The sequence below is a fragment of the Rhinopithecus bieti genome, unplaced genomic scaffold (assembly GCF_001698545.2).
Source record: "Rhinopithecus bieti isolate Rb0 unplaced genomic scaffold, ASM169854v2 scaffold_25304, whole genome shotgun sequence".
In the NCBI taxonomy this organism is placed as follows: Eukaryota; Metazoa; Chordata; class Mammalia; order Primates; family Cercopithecidae; genus Rhinopithecus; species Rhinopithecus bieti.
In genome coordinates this window covers 293,805-319,086 of record NW_016811568.1, presented here as the reverse complement: position 1 = coordinate 319,086, position 25,282 = coordinate 293,805, and the positions used below count along the sequence as shown (strand labels likewise).

Sequence of the window (25,282 nt, the reverse complement as noted above, 5' to 3'; positions counted from 1 at the left end):
TCTTCTCCCAAAGCTGGTCTCTCAGCCTTCCCAAGCCCTTCCTACTCAGCCAGTGTGGAGAACTGAGGGGGCGGAACAATGAGGAGCCTGTGCCACCCTCCAGGGCTGGAATCTGAACATTGCAGCCATTCTTACTCAGGGACCCTGTACATTCCCGCCTCCTGTCCTCCTGTTCTGGGTTGAACCCTGACACACCTGCCCTTCCACATCCTGACAGCTCTCAGATGATGGGAAAGCTCCCAGGACTCTGCAAAACCTCTCAAAGCATTTTAAAAACCTGCACACAGCGTGACGCCCAGGAAACCTCCAAGCCTTTCTGAAATCTTGGTTTCTAAGCAAACAGGCAACCCCTGGCAGGAATTCCAAAGAAACTAGCCCCATTCTTGCCACAGGCAAGCTTTCAAGGAGGCCCTGCCCAGTGCCAGGCAGGCTATAAGCCAAGATGAGAAGATGCGGTCACTGCTCTCCACTGACGAGAACAAAATCACAACACAAGATTAGCATTGTGGAAAGCCGCTGGTAGGGCCAGGGAAGGCTTCCTCGAGTAGGTGGTAATGGGAAGGTCATCGGGTTCTCTGTCCGGGTCTAAGCCTTCCTTGAAAAGCCACTTTCTAGATGCTTAATCCCCCTGCCCTCCTGCCACTGGCTCACTTGCATTCTGTGTTTTGGCCACACCACTCACAGTCCTCAGAAAGGACTAGGTTCTCTCCGGAGTCCGTGGCTTAATACCTGCAGCCTTCTTTTCCCTTTGCAGGGAAAACTCTTATTCCACCTCCAGAACCCAGATTACTAGTCATATCCTCCGGGACGCCTTCCTTGACAACCCCCTTCCCCAAGAATTAGGCACTTCTTCGGTTCTGTTTTTAGTTCTGCACACATACTTCTCTTGCGGCAGGTACAGTTTTATAATTTGTCTGTTGGCCGGGCACAGTGGCTCACACCTGTAATCCGAGAACTTTGGGAGGCCAAGGTGGGCAGATCACTTGAGGTCAGGAGTTCGAGACCAGCCTGACCAACATGACAAAACCCAGTCTCTACTAAAAATACAAAAATTACCCTAGCATGGTGACGTGCACTTGTAGTCCCAGATACTTGGGAGGCTGAAGCAGGAGGATCGCTTGAACTCGGGAGGCGGAGGTTGCAGTGAGCTGAGATCACACCACTGTACTCCAGCCTGGGCAACAGAGTAACACTCCCTCACAAAAAATACTACTACTAAATTAGCTGGGCATGGTGGCGCATGCCTGTAGTCCCAGCTATTCGGGAGGCTGAGGCAGGAGAATCGCTTGAATGTGGGAGGCAGAGGTTGCAGTGAGCCAAGATTGTGCCACTGTACTCCAGCCTGGGCAACAGAGTAAGACTCCATCTCAAAAAGAAAAAGAAAAAACGGATCACAAGGTCAGGAGATTGAGACCATCCTGGCTAACACGGTGAAACCCCATCTCTACTAAAAAAAAAAAAAAAAAAAAAAAAGGAAAAAAGCACTACTACTACTACTAATAATTTGTTTATACCTCTGTACCCTCCAGTTTGTGAGATCTTCTGATGCAGGGATATCCTCTTCTCCATTACATTCTTGGTGCCAGGCCTAGGTATGCGACATGCCTCTGTAGAGTTCAAGAGGATAACTATGGGCCGGGCGCAGTGGCTCATGCCTGTAATCTCAGCACTTTGGGAGGCTGAGGCGGGTGGATCACGAGGTCAGGAGTTCAAGACCAGCCTGGCCAACATGGTGAAACCCCATCTCTACTAAAAATACAAAAATTAGCTGGGCATGGTGGCACGTACCTGTAATCCCAGCTACTTGGGAGGCTGAGGCAGAAGAATGGCTTGAACCCAGGAGGCAGAGGTTGCAGTGAGCCAAGACCGTGCCACTGCACTCCAGCCTAGCGATAGAGCGAGTCTCCTTCTCAAAAAAAAAAAAAAAAAGAAAAAAAGAGGATAGCTATGTGATACACGACTTTTATACCGTGCTTTCTTCCCCACTATCTCCTTCGACATCTGCCATCACCCAGTGAGGGAGGTAGGCCAGGAGTGATATGAAAATGAACAGGGCTCAGACGGGCACAGTGGCTCATGCCTGTAATCCCAGCACTTTAGAAGGCCGAGGTGGGCAGATCACAAGGTCAAGAGATTGAGACCATCCTGGCCAACATGGTGAAACCTTGTCTCTACTAAAAATGCAAAAATTAGCTGGGTGTGGTGGCGCATGCCTGTAGTCCCAGCTACTCGGGAGGCTGAGGCAGGAAAATTGCTCCAACCTGGGAGGTGGAGGTTGCAGTGAGCCGAGATCGTGCCACTGCACTCCAACCTGGCGATAGAGTGAGACTCCGTCTCAAGAAAAAAAGGAAAAAAATAAAAAAAGAAATGAACAGGTCTGTATGAAGAACCTGACAGGAGCTGAGCACAATGCCAGACACCGGCAGGGGACATTTATGTGGGCTTTAATCATCTGTGATTCTCAGTGCCTGACACAAAAATGTGTGGTTGTGTTTCTGAGAGCTCAGGAAACTTGCCCAAGGATGTGCAATTTAAATCAATGGTTTTATAGGATTTACTATTATCAAGTCTTGACCTCGAATCACTCTTAGTCCAGTCGTCTGACATCCCCTGGCAGATGGAAGAAACATCCTGCCTCCATGGGCAATGGAGACTCTGCCATCTGGGTCAAACCTTCCTTCCCCTCCACTGTGTTGCTTTTACTATCCCATCTGAAGCATTTCTTTTTCCTATTTAAAACCAGAAAAAGGTTGGGTGCCATGGCTCACTCCTGGAATCCCAGCAGTTTGGGAGGCCACGGCGGGTGGACCACTTGAGGTCACGAGTTCAAGACCAGCCTAACATGGTGAAACCCTGTCTCTACTAAAAATGCAAAATTAGCTGACCATGGTGGCACGTGCCTGTAATCCCAGCTACTGGCAGGAGAATCGCTTGAACCCGGGAGGTAGAGGTTGCAGTGAGCCGAGATTGTGCATTGCACTCCAGCCTGGGCAACAAGAGTAAAACACTGTCTCAAATAATAATAATAATAATAATAATAATAATAATAAATAATTTGTCTTTCATGAAGAGTGAATCTCTCCCTTCTATCACATAACAATAAAAAGATGGGCCAGGTGTGGTGGCTCACGCCTATAATCCCAGCACTTTGAGAGGTGGGAGGATTGCTTGAGCCCAGGAGTTCAAGACCAGCCTGGGCAACATAGCAAGAACCCATTTCTAAAAAAGAAATAAAAAGGCTGGGCGCGCTGGCTCACGCCTGTAATCCCAGCACTTTGGGAGGCTGAGAAGGGTGGATTGCCTGAGGTCAGGAGTTCGAGACCAGGCTGACCAACGTGGAGAAACCCCCATCTCTACTAAAAATACAAAATTAGCTGGGCGTGGTGGCGCATGCCTGTAATCCCAGCTGCTTGGGAGGCTGAGGCAGGAGAATTGCTTAAACCCAGGAGGCGGAGGTTGCAGTGAGCTGAGATTGCACCATTGCATTCCAACCTGGGCAACAAGAGCAAAACTCTATCTCAAAATAAATAAATAAATAAAATAAATAAACAAATAAAGACCTCTTTGTGTTTCCCCTTTCCCTCTGGCTGCCAGGAGGCTTAGAGACAAGTAATAATAACAGCATTACAGTAGGAGTCAGAGTTAAAATATTTCCTCCTTACTCCTATGTTATGTGGCTCCTTCAGCTGAAACCTTCTCGAATCTTTTAGGGGAAGAACAGGTGTAAATAAACATTTATGTAATGAGCCCAGGGGAGAAGTCTGGGAAAGGATCCAGGTTGAAGAGCAGAGTGCTTGGATGAATCTCTCACCCTCCCTTTGATGGCAGCCTAGGGTGAGAAATCTTGGTACAGCCCTTGAATGGAGGCGGCTCTCCTGAGAGGACTGGCCACCTTGAGGCCTCCGGCAGGGTCACAGTCAGCACCCTCCCTGCCCAGGCTGTGAAGCTCGTGACCATGAACACATTTACACTTCAGACTCTCTGTGGCTAGAATTTTATTTTAAGGAGGAGTCAGAAAAAGAGATTCTAGTGTGAAATCTCCTGACTGGTGAATATTGGCAACTAATTTGCATTTTTTCAAAACACTATGTGGGACAAATCAAACTTGGCTGCAGGCCAGATCACGCCTGGAGGCCTTCCCTCGCTGAGCCAGTGCTCAGCCAGTCAAGCCAAATCTACCTCCAAAAGAGTCTGTTTGTTGTGATTGAGGTGGGGTGGGGGAGTTTACATCAATTCTCCTGAAACCTGCCTTTTCCTCTCCCTACATCCCAGGGGATCTGCCTTGTTCTGAGATGACCCACGCTGAACCCACAGACTTTCACCCACAGGACACTGCCCCAGCCTTGGGTGACTGGCCTAACATGGACACTTGACCTAAAATGAGACAACGAATCCTACCCCAGAGATATCTGCGGTGGGGGCAGAGTGAGGGACTGGTAGCTCCAGGGGCTGGAGCTGTGAGGTACAGAACTTGCCAGCAACTGGCTGCTGTGTTTTCCATGCTGAGGGTGTGACAGTGGTGACCAACAAGAGAAAGGATCCTGAGAGGGTCTGCAGGCATGGCTCCAGTTGTCCTAAGCCCACTACTTTCCTATCCTAAAGGCACAGAACACCCCAGTGTCCTCATGATATCTGGTCTTCTTGGCCAAGCTAGGAGAGTCGGGTTTCTGTCCCTTGCAATGATCACTCCTAACTAGATTGGCTTGGGCCCTTTTCAGTCCCGCCTCTGACCATGGCTGGGAAAGAGTTTTCTGGGTTTTTTTGTTTGTTTGTTTGTTTTTTGAGACAGAGTCTGGCTCTGTCGTCCAGGCTGGAGTGCAGTGGCACGATCTCGGCTCACTGCAAGCTCCGCCTCCTGGGTTCACGCCATTCTCCTGCCTCAGCCTCCCGAGTAGCTGGGACTACAGGTACCCGCCACCATGCCCGGCTAATTTTTTGTATTTTTTTTTAGTAGAGACGGGGTTTCACCGTGTTCGCCAGGATGATCTCGATCTCCTGACGTTGTGATCTGCCTGCCTCGGCCTCCCAAGTGCTGGGATCACAGGCGTGAGCCACCACACCCAGCCGAGTTTTCTGGATGAACAGCGGCTGCACTGAGCTTCTAATCCCAGCCTCACACCCCTAACTCTCTGAGAAACTAAGGCAGTTTGGCTGGGTGCGATGGCTCATACCTATAATCCCAGCACTTTGGGAGGCCAAGGTGGGCGGATCACTTGAGGTCAGGAGTTTGAGACCAGCCTGGCCAACATATTGAAACCCCATCTCTACTAAAAATACAAAAATTAGCCGAGTGTGGTGACGGCCACCTGTAATCCCAGCTACTCAGGAGGCTGAGGCAGGAGAATTGCTTGAACCTGGGAGGCAGAGGTTGCAGTGAGCCGAGATCGTGCCACTGCACTCCAGCTGAAAAGAGTTGACTCTTTTTGTTGACAGTGTAAGGCTTTGTTTTGCATCTGGGTTGTGCCTGAATTTGTATCCTAACTAATAATCTACTCCCAGGAGTTCCAGTTAACATTTTTGGGGTTTTGTTTTGTTTTTTGACACAGAGTTTCACTCTTTTTGCCCAAGCTGGAGTGCAATGGCAGGATCTTGGCTTACTGCAACCTCCGCTTCCCAGATTCAAGCAATTCTCCCACTTTGGCCTCCACGGTAGCTGGGATTACAGGCATGTGCCACCACACCTGGCTAATTTTGTATTTTTAGTAGAAATGGGGTTTCACCATGTTGGCCAGGCTGGTCTCGAACTCCTGACCTCAGGTGATCTGCCCACCTCAGCCTCCCAAAGTGCTGGGATTACAAGCGTGAGCCACCGAGCCCAGCCAACATTTTGATTGTCCTAACAGAAGAGGGGGCAAGCAACTGGCATCTACTGTGTAGAAACCAGAGTTGCTAAACATCCTACAATGGGCAGGACAGCCCCCTACAACCAAGAGTGATCCAGTCCAGAATGTCAGTACTGCAGCTCTTGGGAAGCCCTGGCCTACCTTCCCTGAGATTTAGTGTTCCCATCCCTAAAATGGGGACTATGGAGCTGTCATATTTTTCATGAGGACCCAGTGAGTTGACAGACATGATGCTCCTTTCAGGAAAAGACACAATCCTGCAGAGATCATGAAGTCTTTATTATTGAGAATAAATTAAGATGGAAGCCCCAGGGAAGGGGGGCGGGGTGAGGCAGGTTGCCAATCTGTGTCCAAAGTGGGGCAACAGAGTCTCCACACAGGAGGAGGGTTCTAGGCTGGGCTTGGAGTCTGGCGGGGCCTGGCTCAAGGCGGCTGGGCTTGGCCCCAGAAGTGTGGCACAGGACACGGAGGGAAGGTAGGGGCTCCTGCCTGCTGCCTCAGTCTTGGGGAGGGGTAAGGGCTAGGAAACTCCAGCAGAGGGAGGGGGTTGGGACCCACTATGGACAGTCCTCACACAGCCCACAGAATTCACCCCGTTTCCACCACTTCCTGTCCTGCCTGGGGCCCCCACGCTCTCTCTCACATGTACACATATTCTCATCTCCCTAAGCTTTCCCGCTCCCCCCAGACTTTCTCTCTCTCTCTCCCCTCCTCAACCCTCTACCACCGTCTTACCCTTCTGCACACCCCCACCACACACCCTCACCAGTTCCAAACCTGAGCCCTGCGGGGTGCGGCTGGGCTGGCCCAAGCTGACATCCCTCCAAACGAGGTTCTTAGGTTCTTTCCTTGGGTTGCCTTTGACGCCTGCCGCCTGAAGCTGCAGGGCCGGTGCCACTGAGTGGAGGCGGGGGAGCTGAGTGGGGAAACAGGATTTCACGAAGAAATGAGGGCTCGGGAGGCTCAGTACAGGCAGCCATAGCCATGCCTGACTCCAGTGGAGGGGCAGAATGCTGCGCAGCACAAAGGCACCGGGGCCCAGCGGAGGATGCTCCTGAGCTTGGGAGAGTGGGCTCTGGGTGACTCGGCTTGACACGGAGACCTCCACTGCCAGCGCACCTGGGGCCTCTGTCGGGAGAGCCCAGTCTGCAGAGGGATCGCGTGGAGGGCCAAAAGACCGGCCTCCCTCTGCTTTGGGGGGGTCTCCGGGCTGGGCGGGCTGGGCGGGCTGGGCGAGCTGGGGGACGGCGCCCGGTGCCGCCCGCCCATCCCCTTCGCAAGTCAGCTCAGACCTCGGGGCCGCCGAAGGCCAGGTTGTCGCGCACCATTAGCGTCTTGCGGAGGTCGCGGTCCACCAGGGGGCGCTGCATGCGCCACTTGTGCGCCTCCTGCAGGCCCGGCTCGAAGTAGTAGATGCAGGCGCCGAAGCCCACCAGAATGAGGACGGAGATGACCAGGTAGACCGGCACGAACCAGTCCAGGAAGTGCGGCATCGCGGCGGCCTTGGCTGCGGAGACACAGGGTAGTGAGGGCCAGCAGAGGTGCCCCTTGTCCCGCCCATCCAGAGGGAGACCTTCAGGCTTCACAGAGCCGGAGGCCCAAGCATCACTTTACAAATGAGAAGACTGAGGTCCATTAGAGCAAGGGCGGGGAAGCGGCTGATCAAGACCAGATGGTGACTCAGCAGCCCAGGCCTCCTGGGCAAGCACAAAGCTGTCGCCACGCCATGGGGACACCCAGGTCCTAGTCACCCTTTAAGGAGACTTACGCTGGGCGTGGTGGCTCATGCCTGTAATCCCAGCACACTGGGAGGCCAAGGCGGGCAGATCACCTGAGGTCAGGAGTTCAAGACCAGCCTGGCCAATATGGTGAAACCCCATCTCTACTAAAAATACGAAAATTAGCCGGGCGTGATGGCACGCGCCTGTAATCCCAGCTATTTGAGACAGGAGAATCGCTTGAACCTGGGAGGTGGAGTTGCAGTGAGTCAAGATCGCACCACTGCGCTCCAGCCTGGGCGACAGACTGACTTAGCCACAGGCAGTTCTGGTTGAGTCTCTTGCCAGGATGTGTGCCCTCGGGCAAGTTGCCTAACCTCGCTGGGCCTCGGCTTCCTCCCTTATGGAAGGGGAAAGGGATAACACCTCTACACTGGTCCTAGTGAGGATTCACTGATCCCTGGATGGGGCCTGTGCAGGGCACTCAGTAAAGGACAGGTTGGGCGATGCCTCCTCTGGTCTCCCTGCGCCCCTGAGCCCTGGGGCACAGCCCTGACTGCAGCTGCCATGGCTGCCAGTTGTCAGCACCTGCCCCTGAGATGAGTGGATCTCCCAGCCACCTGCATGCCCTAGCCAAGTGTGGCCTGGTGAAAGTGTAGTGAACAAACACCCATTGAAGGAGACCTGGTTGATGTCAATGGATTCTACACAAGCCCAGTTTCATAGTTATAAGGACATGGCCCCTAGCACCAAAACATTTGGGCAAGATATTCAGAGCTTTGGTTTCTACATCTATAAAATGAGAATGAGGCTGGACGTGGTGGCTCATGCCTGTAATCCCAGCACTTTGGGAGGCCAAGGCAGGCAGGTCACCTGAGGTCAGGAGTTTAAGACCAGCCTGACCAACATGGTGAAACCCCGTCTCTACAAAAAGTACAAAATTAGCGGGGTGTGGTGGCCCATGCTTGTAATCCCAACTACTCGGCAGGCTGAGGCAGGAGAATTGCTTGAACCCAGGAGGCAGAGGTTACAGTGAGCCATGATTGTTTCATTGCACTCCAGCCTGGGCAACAAGAGTGAAACTCTGTCTCAAAAAAAGAAATAATTAAAATTAAAAAAGCATTTTGCACCATTCTGCCTGGCACAGAATCAGCACTCAGTCAATATCAGCTATTGTTATTTCCACTGAACCAGAGGCGGAGAAGGCAGGAAAGTGAAAGGCAGCAGGTGTAAGGTGAGTTGCAAACCTTATATACACCCAGACTCTTTTTTTATTGTTTTTTTGTTTTGTTTTGTTTTTTGAGACAGAGTCTCGTTCTGTTGCCTAGGCTGGAGTGCAATGGCATGATCTCGGCTCCCTGCAAACTCCGCCTTCAAGCAATCTCCTGCCTCAGCCTCCCTTGTGAGTAGCTGGGATTATAGGCACCTGCCACCATGCCCAGGTAGTTCTTGTGTTTTTTAGTAGAGACAGGGTTTTGCCATGTTGGCCAGGCTGTTCTCAAACTCCTGACCTCAAGTGATCTGCCCACCTCGGACTCCCAAAGTGCTGGGATTACAGGCATGAGCCACTGTGTTCGCCCCACCCAGACTCTTTAGAATGGCCTAAAGGTGCCCATCTGCTCCCTGCCAACCTCCCCCTCCTCACATCGCCCACTATGTGCAGTCACATGGAACTGCCTGTCCATCACCTACATGCGCCTACACATTATGCAGTCCTCATCTTTGCATATGCTTTCATTTTTTCTAGAATGTTCTTTGCATTCTTGTTCACTTGGCAAATTCCTACTCATACTTCAAAAGCCAGATCACAGTCTGGCTGTGGTGGGTCACGCCTGTAATTCCAGCATTTTGGGAGGCTGAGGCAGGTGGATAAGTCCAGGAGTTCAAGACCAGCCTAGCCAACATGGAGAAACCTCGTCTCTTCTAAAAGTACAAAAATTAGCCAGGGGTGGTGGCAGGCACCTGTGATCCCAGCTACTCGAGAGGCTGAGGCAGGAGAATTGCTTAAGCCTGGGAGGCAGAGGTTGCAGTGAGCCAAGATGGTGCCATTGTACTCCAGCATGGGCAACAGAGTGAGACTGTTTTTAAAAAAAAAAAAAGAAAAACTTCAGGAGGCTGGGGCAGGCGGATCACAAGATCAGGAGATCAAGACCATCCTGGCTAACACAGTGAAACCCCGTCTCTACTAAAAATACAAAAAATTAGCCAGGTGTGGTGGCGGGGACCTGTAGTCCCAGCTACTTGGGAGGCTGAGGCAGGAGAATGGTGTGAACCCAGGAGGCAGAGTTGGCAGTGGGTCGAGATTGTGCCACTACACTCCAGCCTGGGCAACAGAGGGAGACTCCGTCTCAAAACAAAGAACAAAAAACAAAAAAAAACACACAGATCACAGATCATCTCCTCCAGGGACAGGATGATGCAGGGCCTATTGAATCCACCCCCAACCTTCCCTAGTTTTAAGAAAGGGGTGACATGAGGAGCCCACCTCTGCCTGCCCGGCAGGTAGAGCACTGTTTGAGTTCTTCCACAAACCTCATAACAGGCCTATGGGGCAAGCGTCACTATCCACATTTTACAGATGAAGAAACTGAGGCCCAGACAGGCTCACTAACTTGTCCTGGCTTACCCAACTGGAAAGTGGCAGAGCTAGATGCCAAACCCCAGTGATGCCCTGAGACTTGCGTCCTCCAGGGGAGGGAAAGGCACCTGAGCAGGATGAAATGAGCAGATGCCCACCTTGCTTCTGGGGAGGGAAGCAGGGGGATGGATGGAGAGAACTCCAGGTAGGTCAGAGCAAAGCCCTCACTCCTCTGACCTCCGTCTCCAAACTCCAGCTCCTCTTGTCTCTCTACTCCCAGGTGGGCCTGTGAGGGGAGCTGTGGCCCCAAGGGAGGGAAAGATGCTGCTTCCTGGTCCTGCATCCATCTGGAGCCCCTCTCCTACCCCCAAGGTCCTCACTGGCTGTTCTGAGGCACCGACATTGTCTTAAAGCACCCTATTTGTGGAGGAACAAAATGAAGAGTGCACTGATTGTCCAAAGTAACTAGCGCAGCCAGGGCAGGGGAGCGTGTAGGACCCAGCACCTCTTAACCAGCTGCCTTTCTGGGGAGCCGGAGAGAGTCCAGGATTGCCTGGTGCTGCCAGGGTTGGCGAAGGTAGGGAAGGAGCACCCCAGGCAGGGAGGCTGCTCCCTGTGTGACTTGACTGTGTCCAAGGTGACTCATGCCCCCTGCCCAGGCCCAGCCAGGCCCCCAGTTTCCTTCCAGCTTAAACATGTGAATGGGGGCCTGGGGCAGAACAGAAGCCATTTCAGCCATGATGCTGGGGGGTGTGGAATAGAGATCAAGGTCCCCCAACCTCTCCAGCCCTGTGCACAAAATCCCAGGCATTCTGAGGCTGACTGAGGACCCCGTGGTCTCTTCCTGATTTCTCAGGGAACTGACCTAGGTGGAAAAGCAATACACACACTGGCCTCCTGTGTGACCTTGGCCCCTTCTTCACCCTCTCTGGGCCTCAGGGTCCCCTGTGCACAGTGACAGGGTGGGGATGGGGTTACCAGATGATCTATATGGAATTTTCCAGCCTCATTTCAGCCAAAGTCCTGCCTGAGACAGTGTGAGTTTGCAGAGCCCCTCTCCCTACCTCCCAAGCCATTGGCACCACTTGGTGCCCTCCGTGTGCCCAAAGACCCACCTCACACCCTGCAGATGCCAGTTCCGGGGGCTCTGCGCTGAGCACACCGCCTCAGCCTGAGCAGCTCAGCGTCGGCCCGTGGACTCATTCGCAGCTGCTGTCCCCAGAGACACCGCTATCTGCAGCTGCCCTGGGTGCTGGAGGCAGAGATAGGGCAAGGCCAATGCCACCCACGGGAGACAGAGCTTCTCACACCCGGGGGCTCTGAGTGGGCCAGGAGAGGGCAGTCCTGGACTGGCTCAGCACCCTGGTACCTCTCCTGGCCCATCAGAGACGCTTCACCCTAGCCCCCACTCTCAGGATGGCAGGAGGTGGGACCTGTCTCAACCAATCAGCAGCCTGGCAGAGCAAGGGCTTTATCTTCCGTTGCCCTGGCAACCAGCCTTCTCTTCTGGATCCCTGGTACTGTGCACGTGGTACAGCAGATGACAGGGCGGCAGGATTGGGGGAGTGCGGGAGGGCGAGTCACCCAGCAGGCTGCAGCACCCCAAGCCTGGTGGGTCTAGAGAGGAGAGGACCACGGCTGATAACTCTAAGGGTTTGATGGTTTGCCATTTGGGAAGCAGGGAGAGACTGGGGTAACTGGCAAGTGCGTGGGGACACAGAATCAGTGACCAGTAAAGCCTAAGGGGGTCATATGTTATAGAAGGAAGAACCAAGACTGAGTCTGAGAGTTCAGACACATTGGCTCAATGTAACATTTCCTATGCACCAGACACTGTTTTCAACGCTTTGATTATATTAACTCTTTTCTCATTCATGGTCACACAGCAAGAAAGTAGCAATGCCAGGGTCGGAGCCCTAGTCTGGCTTTCAGGACCCTCGCAAATGGCTGCCCCTCCCCATTCTGCCTCATCTACCCCACAGCACCCCTGGCTGGTGTACAGCCAGCACAGGCATTGAGCGCTCCCATCTGCCAGCTGGCCCCACATGTCACTTCCTGCAGTCCTCCCAGCTGGATTGGTGTTGAGACCCCATTTTGTGATGAGGCAGAGAGGTGAAGCTGCTGGCCTTCTCCTTCTCCCAGAGCCCTCTTCTCAGTGACTGAGCTGGAGTTCAAAGCCAGCGGCTGACGTTGGGGGTGGGGTCCACCTTCCCAAGTGTGGATCCTCCCCCTCTCCCTATGCCATAGACAAGGTATCTGCCACATGTTGAGGGCTTTTGTCTCAGGAGGAGAGAGTGGCCCCCCAGGGCCCATGGGGCGTGGCTGGGAAGAGGCTTCCAGGAACCACCTCCCTAGGGAATCTGTTCCCAGAAACCTCGGGATGGGCAGGGGGAAAGGCTCTGGGTGAGGTTGCTTCAGGACCTAGGTCCCCCACGACAGACACCTCTGGGGCCATCTAGGGGCTCTTCAGGTATGATGGGTCCTTCCCAGCATATGTGGGACAAGGCGGGTGACTGTGAGTTCACAGAGGGTTTGTTTTGTTTTGTGTTGAGACAGAATCTCGCTCTGTTTGCCAGGCTGGAGTGCAATGGCGCAAGCTCGGCTCACTGCAACCTCTACCTCCCGGGTTCAAGCAATTCTCCTGCCTCAGCCTCCTAAGGAGCTGGGACTACAGGTGCACACCACCACACCTGGCTAATTTTTTTGTATTTTAGTACAGGCAGGGTTTACTATATTGGCCAGGATGGTCTCGATCTACTGATTTCATGATCCGCCCACCTCAGCCTCCCAAAGTGCTGGGATTACAGGCGTGAGCCACCGCGCCTGGCCTTTTGCTTTGTTTTTTAGGACAAGGTCTCGCTCTTTCACTCAGGCTGGAGCACAGTGGTGTGATCATGGCTCACTGCAACTTCTGCCTCCTGGGCTCAGGTGATCCTCCCACCTCAGCCTTCTGAGTAGCTGGGACCACAAATGCATGCCACTATGCCCAGCTGATTTTGTGCTTTTGTAGAGACAAGATTTTGCCACGTTGCCCAAGCCGGTCTTGAACTTCTGGCCTCAAGCTCTCCTCCTGCCTCAGCCTCCCAAAGTACTGGGATTACAGGCATGAGCCATCACCTGGCCAAAGTGCTTTTTAACATTTTGGGGTGGGAGAGCAGAGGAGTTGGGGGAAGAATCACAAAGGGGCAGGAGTAAACTTTTTGGGGTGAAGGATATGTTCAGTGTCTTAATGGTGATGGTGGCTTCTTAAGTATATACATATGTCAAACTTATCAAATTGTGCCCTTGAAATACATGTAGTTGATTATATGTGTCCCTTATGCCTCAATAAATCTGTAAGGTATGTGATCCATGGCCTGTGGGCATTGTTTTAGCCACTGATTCCTTATTCACACAAAAGCTTATGGGAAGCTCAATACATAACATAGATAAAGCTGAGGTTGCTTCGGTTCAGTAGTAGGGTGGGGGTGGGGGTTCTGGACCCAACCCACTCAGAATCCCCCGTCCCTCACAGGACCCCAAGTCATCTCCCCAGGGCTCCACAGAAGCTGATTTGAAAAACACTGGCCCAGAGGACTCTGATGACCCTGCCAGCTTGGGTGTTCAGGATGTAAGAACCTCCAGGCCTCGATCTGGCCTCCTCCCCATCCCTACCCTTCATCACGTATGGATCCTACACACAACTACTTTCTGTCCCCAGGGACACAGGGCAGCTTCCCCTGGGTTCCTGCTGCTCCTGGCTGCTCCCCAATGGCCTCTCCCACTACAGTGCCTTGTTTCTCGTTACCAGTAGTAACTCCCTGAAGCAGTTTGGCTCCTCTGGGACCAGGGTCCCCAGGGCAGGCGCTCAGCACACACTGGCGGATTGGGTCTCAGCCCGGCCCCTCCTGAAAAGTCCCCACCAGAGTCCAAAGTCTTTTCCCAGCCCACCACTCTCTAAGGGCCTCAGTCTCCGGGAGCTCAATCACCTCCGTGGCTTCACCTCCTCCCCTGTTCTTCTTACTCTACCTGCCACAGCCACCGGCCTCCTTGCTACGCCTTGGAAGTGCTTCCCACTCAGGGGCTTTCCACTTGCACTGCCTTCTGCCTGAGGCCTCTTCTTCATCATACTTAATGGGCCCCTCTCTCACTGAATTCAGACATCTGCTCAAATGTCACCTTAGGCAGGCCTCCCTGCTCTAAAGTAGCCTCCTCCCATCCTCCCATCCATCTCTTCTCCCAGTCAGCTTTAGTTCATCTTCTTCTTCTTTTTTTTTTTTTTTTTGAGGTGGAGTCTCGCACTGTTGCCCATGCTGGAGTGCAGTGGTGCGATCTCAGCTCACTGCAACCTCCGCCTCCCAGGTTCAAGCGATTCTCCTGCCTCAGCCTCCCAAGTAGCTGGGATTACAGGCGCCTGCCACCACCACCACACCCGGCTAATTTGTTTGTTTGTTTTTTGTTTTTGTGATGGAGTTTTGCTCTTGTTGCCTGGGCCAGAGTACATTGGCATAATCTCAGCTCATTGCAACCTCCACCTCCCAGGTTCAAGCAATTCTGCTGCCTCAGCCTCCCAAGTAGCTGGGATTGCAGGCATGCGCCACCACACCTGGCTAATTTTGTATTTTCAGTGGAGACGGGGTTTCACCATGTTGGTCAGGCTGGTCTTGAACTCCTGACCTCAGGTGATCCACCTGCCTTGGCCTCCCAAAGGGGGGGGGGGTGGGATTAAAGGGGGGGGCCCCTTTGCCCCCCATTTTTTTTTTTTTTTTTTTTTTTTTGAGACAGGGTCTCACTCCGTCACCCAGGCTGAAGTGGAGTGGCGTGGTCTGGGCTCACTGCAACCTCTGCCTCCCCGGTTCAAGTGATTCTCCCACCTCAGCCTTCTGAGTAATTGGAACCAAAGGTGCATACTACCATGCTCAGCTAATGTTATTTGTTTATTTATAATAATTTTTTTTTTTGAGATGGAGTCTCGCTCTGTTGCCCGGGCTGGAGTTATTTATAATAATTTTAAAAATTATCATTATTATTATTATTTTTTGAGACGGAGCCTTGCTCTGTCACCAGGCTGGAGTGCACTGGTGCCCTTGGAGTGCACTTGGCCCACTACAACCTCTGACTCCCTGGTTCAAGCGATTCTCCTGCCTCAGCCTCCGAGTAGCTAAGATGACAGGCACACACCACCACGCCCAGCTAATTTTTGCTTTCTTCTCGCGCGCCCGCGCCGGCAACCCGCGCGCTTGCTCGCAGGCCAGGCTGAGGGCAGTTGGCGCGTCTTGGCTTACACCAACGGTCGCGCTGGGTTCAAGTCGAATCTCCTGGCCTCAGCCTGCAAGTAGTCTGGGGATCACAGGCACGTGCCCACCATGCCCAGAGCTAGTTTTGGTATTATTTAGTAAAAAGACGATGAGGGCTTCAGCATGTTGCCGCCCCAGGCCCTGGTCTTGAACCCTGACCGTCGTGATCTCCCCTTGGGGCCCTCCCAAAGTGCTGGATTAGCAGGCGTGAGCCACCGCACCAAGTTAATTTTTGTATTTTAGTAAGGACACCAGGGTTCACGCATGTTGGTGCCAGGATGGGCATCAGTCTCCGCTGGACCTTGTGATCGCTGCCCAGCCTCCCAACGACAGTGCTGAAATTACAGGTGTGACAGGTGTGAGCCACCGCGCCCGGCCTATTATTATTATTTTTGAGATGGAGTTTCGCTCTTGTTGCCCAGGCTGGAGTGCAATGGTGCAATCTCAGCTCACCGCAACCTCTGCCTCCCGAGTTCAAGCAATTCTCCTGCCACAGCCTCCCGAGTAGCTGGGATTACAGGCATGTACCACCACGTCTGGCTAATTTTGTATTTTTAGTAGTACTGACGGGGTTTCTCCATGCTGGTCAGGCTGGTCTCAAACTCCTGATGTCAGGTGATCCGCCTGCCTCAGCCTCCCAAAATGCTAGGATTACAGGCGTGAACCACCGTGCCCAGCCTGCTCAGCTAATTTTAAATTTTTTTTGTAGAGTTGAGGTCTCACTATATTGCCTAGGCTGGCCTCAAACTCCCAGACTCAAATGATTCACCCGCCTCAGTCTCCCAAAGTGCTGGGTTACAGGCGTGAGCCACGGCGTTCAGCTTGCTTTATTTTCTTGTCATAGTGCCTACTAGTACTTGATTTTCAGGAAGTCCTCTCCACATCCCATGCCATGAGGAATCAAAGCCCTGTCTGTGCTGAGGGCAGGGGTTCTATGGGGCCATTTACTTCCTGATCTTTCCGAGCAAGACATAGTTAGTTTAGTCTGCAGTTTGAAGGATTTAGGCTAGACAGGGTCTCTGGTCTCCCAGATATTACAACAATGAGCACACTGTCATCATTGTCTATCCCACCCTCATCACACTAAGTTTAATCAATAATGTCTGATTCAACTGTCTTCCCAGGGCGGGGCATTGGGTCTGGGCGTAGGAAATGATGAATAAATGACTGCTGAGAATGAATGGATGAATGTAATCCATCTATTCACTCAACAAATATTTATTAACTATGACATACCAGGCACTTTTAGAGTGCTGGACATACAAAGTGACAAAGTCTCTAACCGCTTGTTTCTTACGTTTTAGATGGAGAGACAATTAACAAGTTACTATATAACTGTTGGGAGAACCAGTTCACAGTGGGCCCTGGGCGTCCCTGCATGTTCTTTCTGGGTATGCCAAGAAAGCAAGACCCTGACAGCTCTGTACCCAGGCTGCGTTTGCAGCAAGGAACCTTGAAAGATGAGCTAAAGTCTTCCACCTGACAAAGAACAGCATGCTTACCACTCACTATAAAAGCAGTCAATTGGCAGGGCCTGCTGATGTGCACCGGTAGTCCCAGCTATTCAGGAGGCTGAAGCAGGAGGACTGCTTGAGGCCAGTAGTTTAAGAGCCGCCTGGGCAACATGGCCAGATCCACTTGGTGGCACTTGCCTGTAGTTCCAGCTACTCAGGAGGCTAAGCCAGGAAGATTACTTGAGCCCAGGAGTTTGAAGCTGTAGTGAGCTATGATCATGTCACTATACTCCAGCCTGGGCAACAGAGTGACACTCCAACTCAGGAAAAAAAAAAAAAAGGCCAGGCACGGTGGCTCACGTCTGTAATCTCAGCACTTCAGGAGGCCAAGGCGGGCGGATCACTTGAGGCCAGGAGTTTGAGACTAGGCTGGGCAAGCTGGAGAAATCCCATCTTTACTAAAAATACAAAAATAAGTCAGGCGTGGTAACGCACGCCTGTAATCCCAGCTCCTCTGGAGGCTGAGGCAGGAGAATCGCTTAAACCCGGGAGGCAGAGGTTGCAGTGAACCGAGATCGCGCACATTGCACTCCTGCCTGGGCCACAGAGCGAGACTCCATCTCAAAAAAAAAAAAGTACTGTGTATGAGCATGAATGAACGAAAGTGCATAAAGCAATCACTAAAAATCTGCTTACTGTGGAGCATGGAACAAAAGGCCTGTCTACCACGTGTTCCATGGGTGGTGCTGGAACGCCCCTCAGAAAAGGAGATTAAGGTTCGGTTCCTTTAAGAGGCCCAGTCCCGTCCCGCGAAGCCCCGCCTATAAGGAGGCACGTGCCACCAGGCCGCGCTCTAGAGGCGGGACTCAGTGCGGTTTGAAAGATCGGCGCGCACCGCAGGAGCGGCGGTCGGCCTTAAGGCTGTGATGTCGGTGTTGAGGCCGCTGGACAAGCTGCCCGGCCTGAACACGGCCACCATCTTGGTAGGTGCCGGCGGCCTCGCTTCCCCCGCCGACCTTTACCTCCTGGGCGGCGCTTCAGCCACTAGGTCAACTGAGCTCCCTAAGGCGCCGAGCCAGCGAGCGCTACCGTAGCGGGACGGGGAAAAGGCGGAGAGCCACGTTCTGAACCAATCGGAGTAGCCGCTCTCTAAGGTTGAGAGACGCACCCACCAATAGGTGCTCGGCGGGCCCTTTCCCATCTTCTGATTAGCAGGTTCCCGCGCCTGGATTTGGTTTTTCCGCGTCTGGGGGTCTGGCTTCCTGGAGAGGCCGGCGGTCGAAACGAGGATCGGGTAGTAGAGAGTGCGGTGCCTACAGGCCTGCAGCGGGTCCAAACCTCAGGACCCCAGCCCGTGCCGCCTCGCGGGCTCCACTTCTCGGGAAATGTCCTCCGAGCCGCCTGCTGGCGCCGGCCCGATCTCCCCGGGAGTGGGTCGGAGGGCCAGGCCCTCCCCAGGGGGTGCTGTGCCTAGGTCTCGAAGGTCCGCTCTCTCTCCCTGCGCAGCTGGTAGGCACGGAGGATGCTCTTCTGCAGCAGCTGGCGGACTCGATGCTAAAGGAGGACTGCGCCTCCGAGCTGAAGGTGTAAGTAGCCGCGGCTGTGGCCTGGGCCCACGTGTCTCTCCAGAGGGATTCAGTCCTAGCTGCTAAACCCCGAAGCCCAGCGCCCCCTCCTCTGAGGGTGGTCCTTCTCCCAGCATGCAGCGTAGCTGGCTAGTCCCATGCCGTCTTATATCCCAATCTCCCCTTGCCGAGGTGGTGACTAAACAGAGGCCCTTTCTGGCAGAGGGAATCAGACAGGAGTAATCTGAATAGGACCAGCCCTGCCCTGCCTCTGTGCTGGCCCAAGGAGTTGTGGCCGCAAGAGCCTCGGGTGGCTAGGATAAGGTGGGGAACCCTTGACGGCCTCTTTCCCCATGAAGGGCAGCATTTAAACGGTCGCTGTGAAGGCGGTACGGTTGAGTCCTGCAATTTCCTGTTTTTCAGCCACTTGGCAAAGTCCCTCCCTTTGCCCTCCAGTGTGAATCGGCCCCGAATTGACCTGATCGTGTTTGTGGTTAATCTTCACAGCAAATACAGGTGAGAGCCAGAGGAAGGGGCAGGCAGGGCTTAGGCAGGCCTGGCTCAGAAGTGTGCTGGGACAGTGACCTAACTTGTGATGGAAGTGGTGAGGATGGGAGAGGCTGTCTGAGGTCAATCCTATAGGGTGAGGAAAGAGGAGGCAGTGGCCAGTGCACAATGTTTAAAAGACACAACGGCCAGGCACAGTGGCTCACACCTGTAATCCCAGCACTTTGGGAGGCCGAGGTGGGCAGATTGCCTGAGACCAGCCAGGGCAACACGGTGAAACCCCGTCTCTACTAAAATGCAAAACATTAGCCGGGCGTGGTGGCTTGTGCCTGTAGTCTCAGCTACTCCGGAGGCTGAGGCAGAATTGCTTGAACCCAGGAGGTGGAGGTTGCAGTGAGCCGAGATCGGGCCACTGCACTCCAGCCTGGGCAACAGAGTGAGACTCTGTCTCAAAAAAAAAAAAAAAAAAAAAAAAAATTAAAGTCCACCTATAATAAAGAATGAAAGCGTAACCTTTGCGGCAACCTGGATGCAGCTGGAGGCCATTATGCTAAGTGAATTAACACAGGAGCAGAAAATCAAGTACTACATGTTCTCACTTGTAAGTGGGGGCTAAACATGGGGTCCTCATGGACACAAAGACGGCAACAATAGACACTGGGGACTACTAGAGCAGGGAAAGAGGAAGGGGCAACGATTGAAAAACTATTAGATCCTATGCTCAGTACCTGGGCGATGGGATCAGTTGTACCCCAAGCCTCAGTACCCCATGGTATACCCGTGTAATAAACCTGTACATGTACCCCCTGAATCTAAAATAAAAATTGGAATTATTTTTAAAAACACATTAAAGGACATAATGGGGCGTGGTGGCTCATGCCACTTTGGGAGGCCAAGACCGGTGGATCACTTGAGGTCAGGAGTTTGAGACGAGCCTGGCCAACATGGCAAACCCTGTCTCTACTAAAAATACAAAAATTAGCCGAGCATGGTGGCAGGCACCTGTAATCCCAGCTACTCAGGAGGCTGAGGCAGGAGAATCACTTGAACCCAGGAGGCGGAGCTTGCAGTGAGCCAAGATCGCACTACTGCATTCCAGCCTTGGTGACAGTGAAACTCCATCTCAAAAAAAAAGGACAAAGTATTTCTCCAGAGAATGTCACCCTCTTGTCATTCTCTGGCCTCTAGGATCAGAGAAGCAAGGGCTTCTGCTTTCTCTGTTGTAAAGTTTTGTTCTCTGGTGTGTTTTCTCACCCTGGCCTGGCCACCCCAGCCTCCAGAACACCGAGGAGTCCCTGCGCCATGTGGATGCCAGCTTCTTCTTGGGGAAGGTGTGTTTCCTCGCCACAGGTGGTAAGTACATCCTTCGCCTGTTACTGCCCACCCCCAGCCAAGGGAAAGCTGGGACAGGGGTAGACTTCTTGCTGAGGCACCCTGGGTGATAGAAAGAACATGTATTTTACACACACTGGGGCCTATCGGAGGATGGAGGGCAGGAGAAAGGAGAAGATCAGGAAAAATAACTCATGAGTACTAGGCTTAATACCTGGGTGACAATCTGTACAACAAACCCGATGACACACGTTTACCTACATAACAAATCTGCACATGTACCCCTGAACTTCAAAGTTAAATTTAAAAACCGAAAGAACACATATACACATACTTTGGAATCTGACCTGTTGTCAGCCTTTCTAAGAGTGAATGTGAGCAGATAACTCTGCTGTTGCTTGGAGTTGCCTAGTGGTTGCCTGTGGCTTTCAGTAAAATCCAAACTCTAAAGACACAAAGCACTTTGCAATTTGGCGTCTGCCTTCTGGGCTGGTCTCATCTCCGGTTACTCTCCTTCTCTGGGTCAGCTGCTATTCCTGAGACTTTGTAATATTAACAGTGAAAATAATAATGGCTAACCTCTTTTGAGCTCTCACTGTGAGGCAGACACTGTAATTGCTTTGTTTTCATATTAATGTTTGAGGTAGGTATTATTACCTCCGTTTTAGGGTCATGAGGTTAAGTTGCCCAGGGCACCTAGATAAAAAGTGGTAGAGCCGAGGTTCACACCTAGGTAAGTCCTGTTGCAGGGCCCGTCCTTTTTTTTTTTTGAGTTGGAGTCTTGCTCAGCCGCCCAGGCTGGAGTGCTGTGGCATGATCTCAGCTCAGTGCAACCACCGTCTCCAGGGTTCAAGCGATTCTCCCATCTTAGCCTCCCGAGTAGCTGGGATTACAGGCACCTGCCATCATGCCCAGCTAATTTTTGTATTTTAGTAGAGATGGAGTTTCTCCGTGTTGGCCAGGCTAGTCTTGAACTCCTGACCTCAGGTATCCGCCCGCCTCGGCCTCCCAAAGTGGTGGGATTACAGGTGTGAGCCACCGCACCCGGCCGGCCCGTCTCTTTTTGTTTACTCTAGGCTTCTCTCAAATACGTTTCCTCTTCTTTATCTTGCTAACCCCTACGAATACCTCAAAACTCAGCCCCGGTGTCACTGCGGCATGCGTGAGGTGTCTGGCCTGTCTGTCCTTCCGGCTGAACTGTTAGCTCCTTGAGCAGAGTGCCTGGCACGGCACAGATAATTCTCAAGAAGCATTGGTGAGCAAATGCAGGTCAAGCAATTTCTAGATGTCAACTCACTGATTCTAGAGTGACTCAGTGGGGTAGGAGCTATTATTATCTTCATTGTCTAATTTGATATTCTTGACTACCTAGAAAAGAAAGTAGAATAGGACTGTCACCCTCACAACTAGAAAGAAACTGAGCCAAAGAGTGGGGAAGTGAGTGACTCTGCCCAGCACTTCCTGAATTCCAGCCAGCAAGGTAGAGATTGCAGCTATAACACTCATGACTTCTTTCCAGCTGGGCGGGAGAGCTACTGCAGCATTCACCGGCACACCGTGGTGAAGCTGGCCCACACCTACCAAAGCCCCCTGCTCTACTGTGACCTGGAGGTGAGCATGCTGATCACAGAGACCAACACTACACTCGGGTGCAGGGAAAGGGTGGTCAGCACACAGTGGGCACGTCGGGAATGGTTATCAAAGGACTCAGTATCCGAGCGAGGCAGCTTCTGAAGTGGAGGGAGACACAGGATCCTGGTTTGAGTCCTGGCGTTTCTGCTTACTGGCTGTGACCTGGGCAGGTCACCCTGAGCCTTGGAGTACACAGGTGTGAAGCGGGAGTGCATGTTATATGCCAGGCTCTAGCACGTGCTGCCCTGCTTTTCCTTTTGCTGAGTTTCTGCATGCTTAGTTATAACTAAGTCTTATGTGTATGTATTTGTGAGTCTACTCTCCTGCTGGGGTGTAAATGATTGAGGCCAGGCGTATGTCCGTCTCATTAACTGGTGCATCCTTGTGTCCCCTGGGAGTCAGAATGCCTGATTTGCCCTTAACTCTCTGTATTTCAGACCTTGTCTGGTCCCATCCCAAGCCAGGGTACCCAGCAGGCGGTAGGGGTGTTTGTTGGATGGGCGGGTAGATGGTTGGATGGATATGTAGGGTGTTCTGCCCCGACTGGATTCTGTTGGTGTCTCCCACAAGGTGAAACTAATCATGAGGGGTAGGAAAGTAGCCTTTTTGTTGTTGTTGTTGTTGTTTTAGATAAGATCTTGCTCTGTTGCCCAGGCTGGAGTGCAGTGGTGTGATCATGGCTCACTGCAGACTCGAGCTCCTGGGCTCAAGTGAACCTCCCACCTCAGCCTACTGAGTAAGTAGGACTACAAGCGTGCACCACCGCACCTAGCTAAGTATTTATTTATTTATTTATTTATTTACTTTTTAATGTAGAGATGAGGTCTTGCTGTGTTCCCCACACTGGTCTTGAACTCTTGGCCTCAAGCGACCCTCCCACTTTAGCCTCCCAAAGTGCTGGGATTACAGGCATGAGCCACCGTGCCTGGCCTTTAGCCCCTTTTTATGCAGGATAAATCCTGATGACTTTTTGCTACAGAGGCCTCAGCAGGAGTTGATGTGTTCCCCCCGAGGGGTCTACTGAGGGGCCCCAGGGCCCACACTGCCACACCCACGCGCCAGGCCTGCTCCATTCCTTTGGAAACCTATTCATTGGTTTTGAGATACATTTTGAAGAGTTGTGTTTCTGCTTTGTTCTGGGTCTTGTGCCTGTTACCAAAAGCAAAGTGATGAAATGCAGGGAGAACCGAGTGAGCACACGATCTGTCACCACCAATCCGTCGCCACAGTCTAGACCGGGGTCTCTTATCCTGGTTTCGGCACTCCTCTGGTCTAAGGGCAGAATTCAGAGGATAGCAGTCTGTGGCTGTCGCCAGTAGAAATGGGGATGTTTTCATATCACATTAGGATTGGGCAGGTCTCATCACTGCCTCATGTGGCAGCAGCCGTTAGGCCTGCCCCTCGGTCGATGCATCGATCACCATACACATTTGACTCTTTCATGCATTTGTTTTCCTATTTGATGACTACTTTTCGAGCGCCTGACCAGACCAGCACTCTGATCTCATAGATGGGACCCTAAGGCCTGGGCACACCTGAAGTGCCTTCCCCTGCCAGGCTTTCCTCCCAGAGAGATGAGGCGACTTGCTCAGGGTCACACAGCTCATGAGTGAGGGGTAGAGCCAGCTGTTCTCCTTTCCTAGCCTCCTGACCATGTGACCTTGATTAGGTCACTTTGCCTGCCACAGAGCATTAGTTTTCTCATCTCTAAAGGGGAATCACGATCTTTGCTCCATAGTTCAGGTGCTAGTGGGGGACAGTGGTGCCTGCTCACCTTGTGACGAGTGGTGCAATTCTGTCTGTGGCCATGAGGTGGCGGGCCAGACCAGGGCCTGGGTTCTTTCATGGCCTGGGCAGGAAGCAGGAGGCCCCAGCCTGGTTCTAGCTGCAGCAGGAGCTGCAGAAATGCCTGCTCAGAACATAGGCCTGCATCCCTCAGATGGAGCACCCAGGGTTTGAACAGGCCTCCCTCTTCATGCTGGTGTTGTCCTCTTCAGAACACTCTTTTGAATAATTGAGTTTGAACCCCACCATGTATCTTGAGGCCTTTGCGTGGCAGGAATTACCGGCCCCGTTTCATTGATGAGGCAATACAGGAAGGTGTGTGATTGGCCCAGTGAGATAATTGCCTAGGTCTGCTGGTAGGGCTCTGTGCTGGGCCCTGGGAACACAAATGACTCAGATATTGGCCCTCTTCTCTCAGAATCTCATGAAATAAGCAGACATGTAACACATGCAACAGCAGAAGGATTTGCTGAGCTTTGGGAGCCTGGCGGTAGAATTAGGTCATTTCTTCCTGGATGTCATGGGCAAAGTCATGACTGTGGTCAGACCTGGGCATTTAGGTCACGTCTCTGGAGTGACGTGGATTGGAGGAAGCCTGGCCAGAGGCAGGAGGCTGGGTCGAGGCTGCTTCAGGAGGCAGGTTGTGGACCCTGAGCCTCAGCAGCCTGGAGATAGATTTTGGGAACAAAGGCCACCAAACTTAGAGTGAGAGGATTTATTAACACTTCCTGAGTTTCTGTGGTGCCAAGCACTGTTCTAGGCTCCAGGGACACAGCACCGAACAAAACAGTCAAAAACCCCAGCTTCCTGCTGGGCGCTGTAGCTCACACCTCTAATCCCAGGGAGGCCGACGTGGGAGGATCACCTGAGGTCAGGAGTTTCAGACCAGCCTGGCCAACATGGTGAAACCCAGTATTTACTAAAAATACAAAAATTAGCTGGGCATGGTGGCACGCACCTGTAATCCCAGCTACTCAGGGGACTGAGGCACAAGAATCACTTGAACCTGGGAGGCAGAGGTTGCAGTGAGCCAAGATGGTGCCACTGCACTGGGTGACAAAGCGAGACTCTGTCTCAAAACAAAACAAAAAAAGCCCCAGCTTTGTTCTAGTCAAGGAAACGCAAACAGGGTAAATGATGTGCTGGAAAGTGGAGGCGTGGCGTGTCAGGTGGTGGTAAACAGGCAAGAGTTAGGCAGGGTGACCAGGGAACGCCCCTGCAAACAGGACTTTTAAATAAATAAAGACCTGAAGGAAGTAGGCGGGCAGGCCATGGAGATACCTCGTGGCAGGAAGAACAGCAAGTGCATGGGTCGAGTGTGGGACTTGCCTGGTGTGCTCAAGGTCTGGCAGGGAGGCCTGGGTGACTGCAGCACAACAGCAAAGGACGGGTTGGGGTGTAGAAATCAGGAATGGTGGGGCTGGATCAGTGGAGCCTGGTGGGGAGCTGCTGGAGGGCTCGGAGCCAGGGAGGGACGTGGCCTGACTTGGGTTTTAAATGGACCCGTTTGGCTGCTGGGAGGAGAATGGGCTGAAGGGAAACTAGAGCAGAAATAGACAGGTCTGGAGGCTTTTTTTTTTTTTTTTTTTTTT

The 25,282-nt window shown here is 52.5% G+C and overlaps 1 protein-coding gene across 2 annotated transcripts in view; it reads left to right on the top strand.

Annotated features, from left to right (window-relative positions):
- The first annotated feature begins 17,707 nt into the window (after nucleotides 1-17,707).
- CENPM (centromere protein M) overlaps nucleotides 17,708-25,282 on the top strand; it is a 10,094-nt gene continuing 2,519 nt past the window's right edge. The window contains exons 1-5 of one of the 2 annotated variants that reach the window (XM_017894116.1): nucleotides 17,708-17,852; nucleotides 18,376-18,455; nucleotides 18,858-18,950; nucleotides 20,215-20,294; nucleotides 21,793-21,884. In XM_017894116.1, the coding sequence (XP_017749605.1) occupies nucleotides 17,796-17,852; nucleotides 18,376-18,455; nucleotides 18,858-18,950; nucleotides 20,215-20,294; nucleotides 21,793-21,884 (402 nt within the window). In that variant the 5' untranslated portion in view covers nucleotides 17,708-17,795. Of the gene's footprint in view, nucleotides 17,853-17,918; nucleotides 18,048-18,375; nucleotides 18,456-18,857; nucleotides 18,951-20,214; nucleotides 20,295-21,792; nucleotides 21,885-25,282 lie in introns of those variants that run through there. The other variant, XM_017894117.1, reaches the window with a different exon arrangement.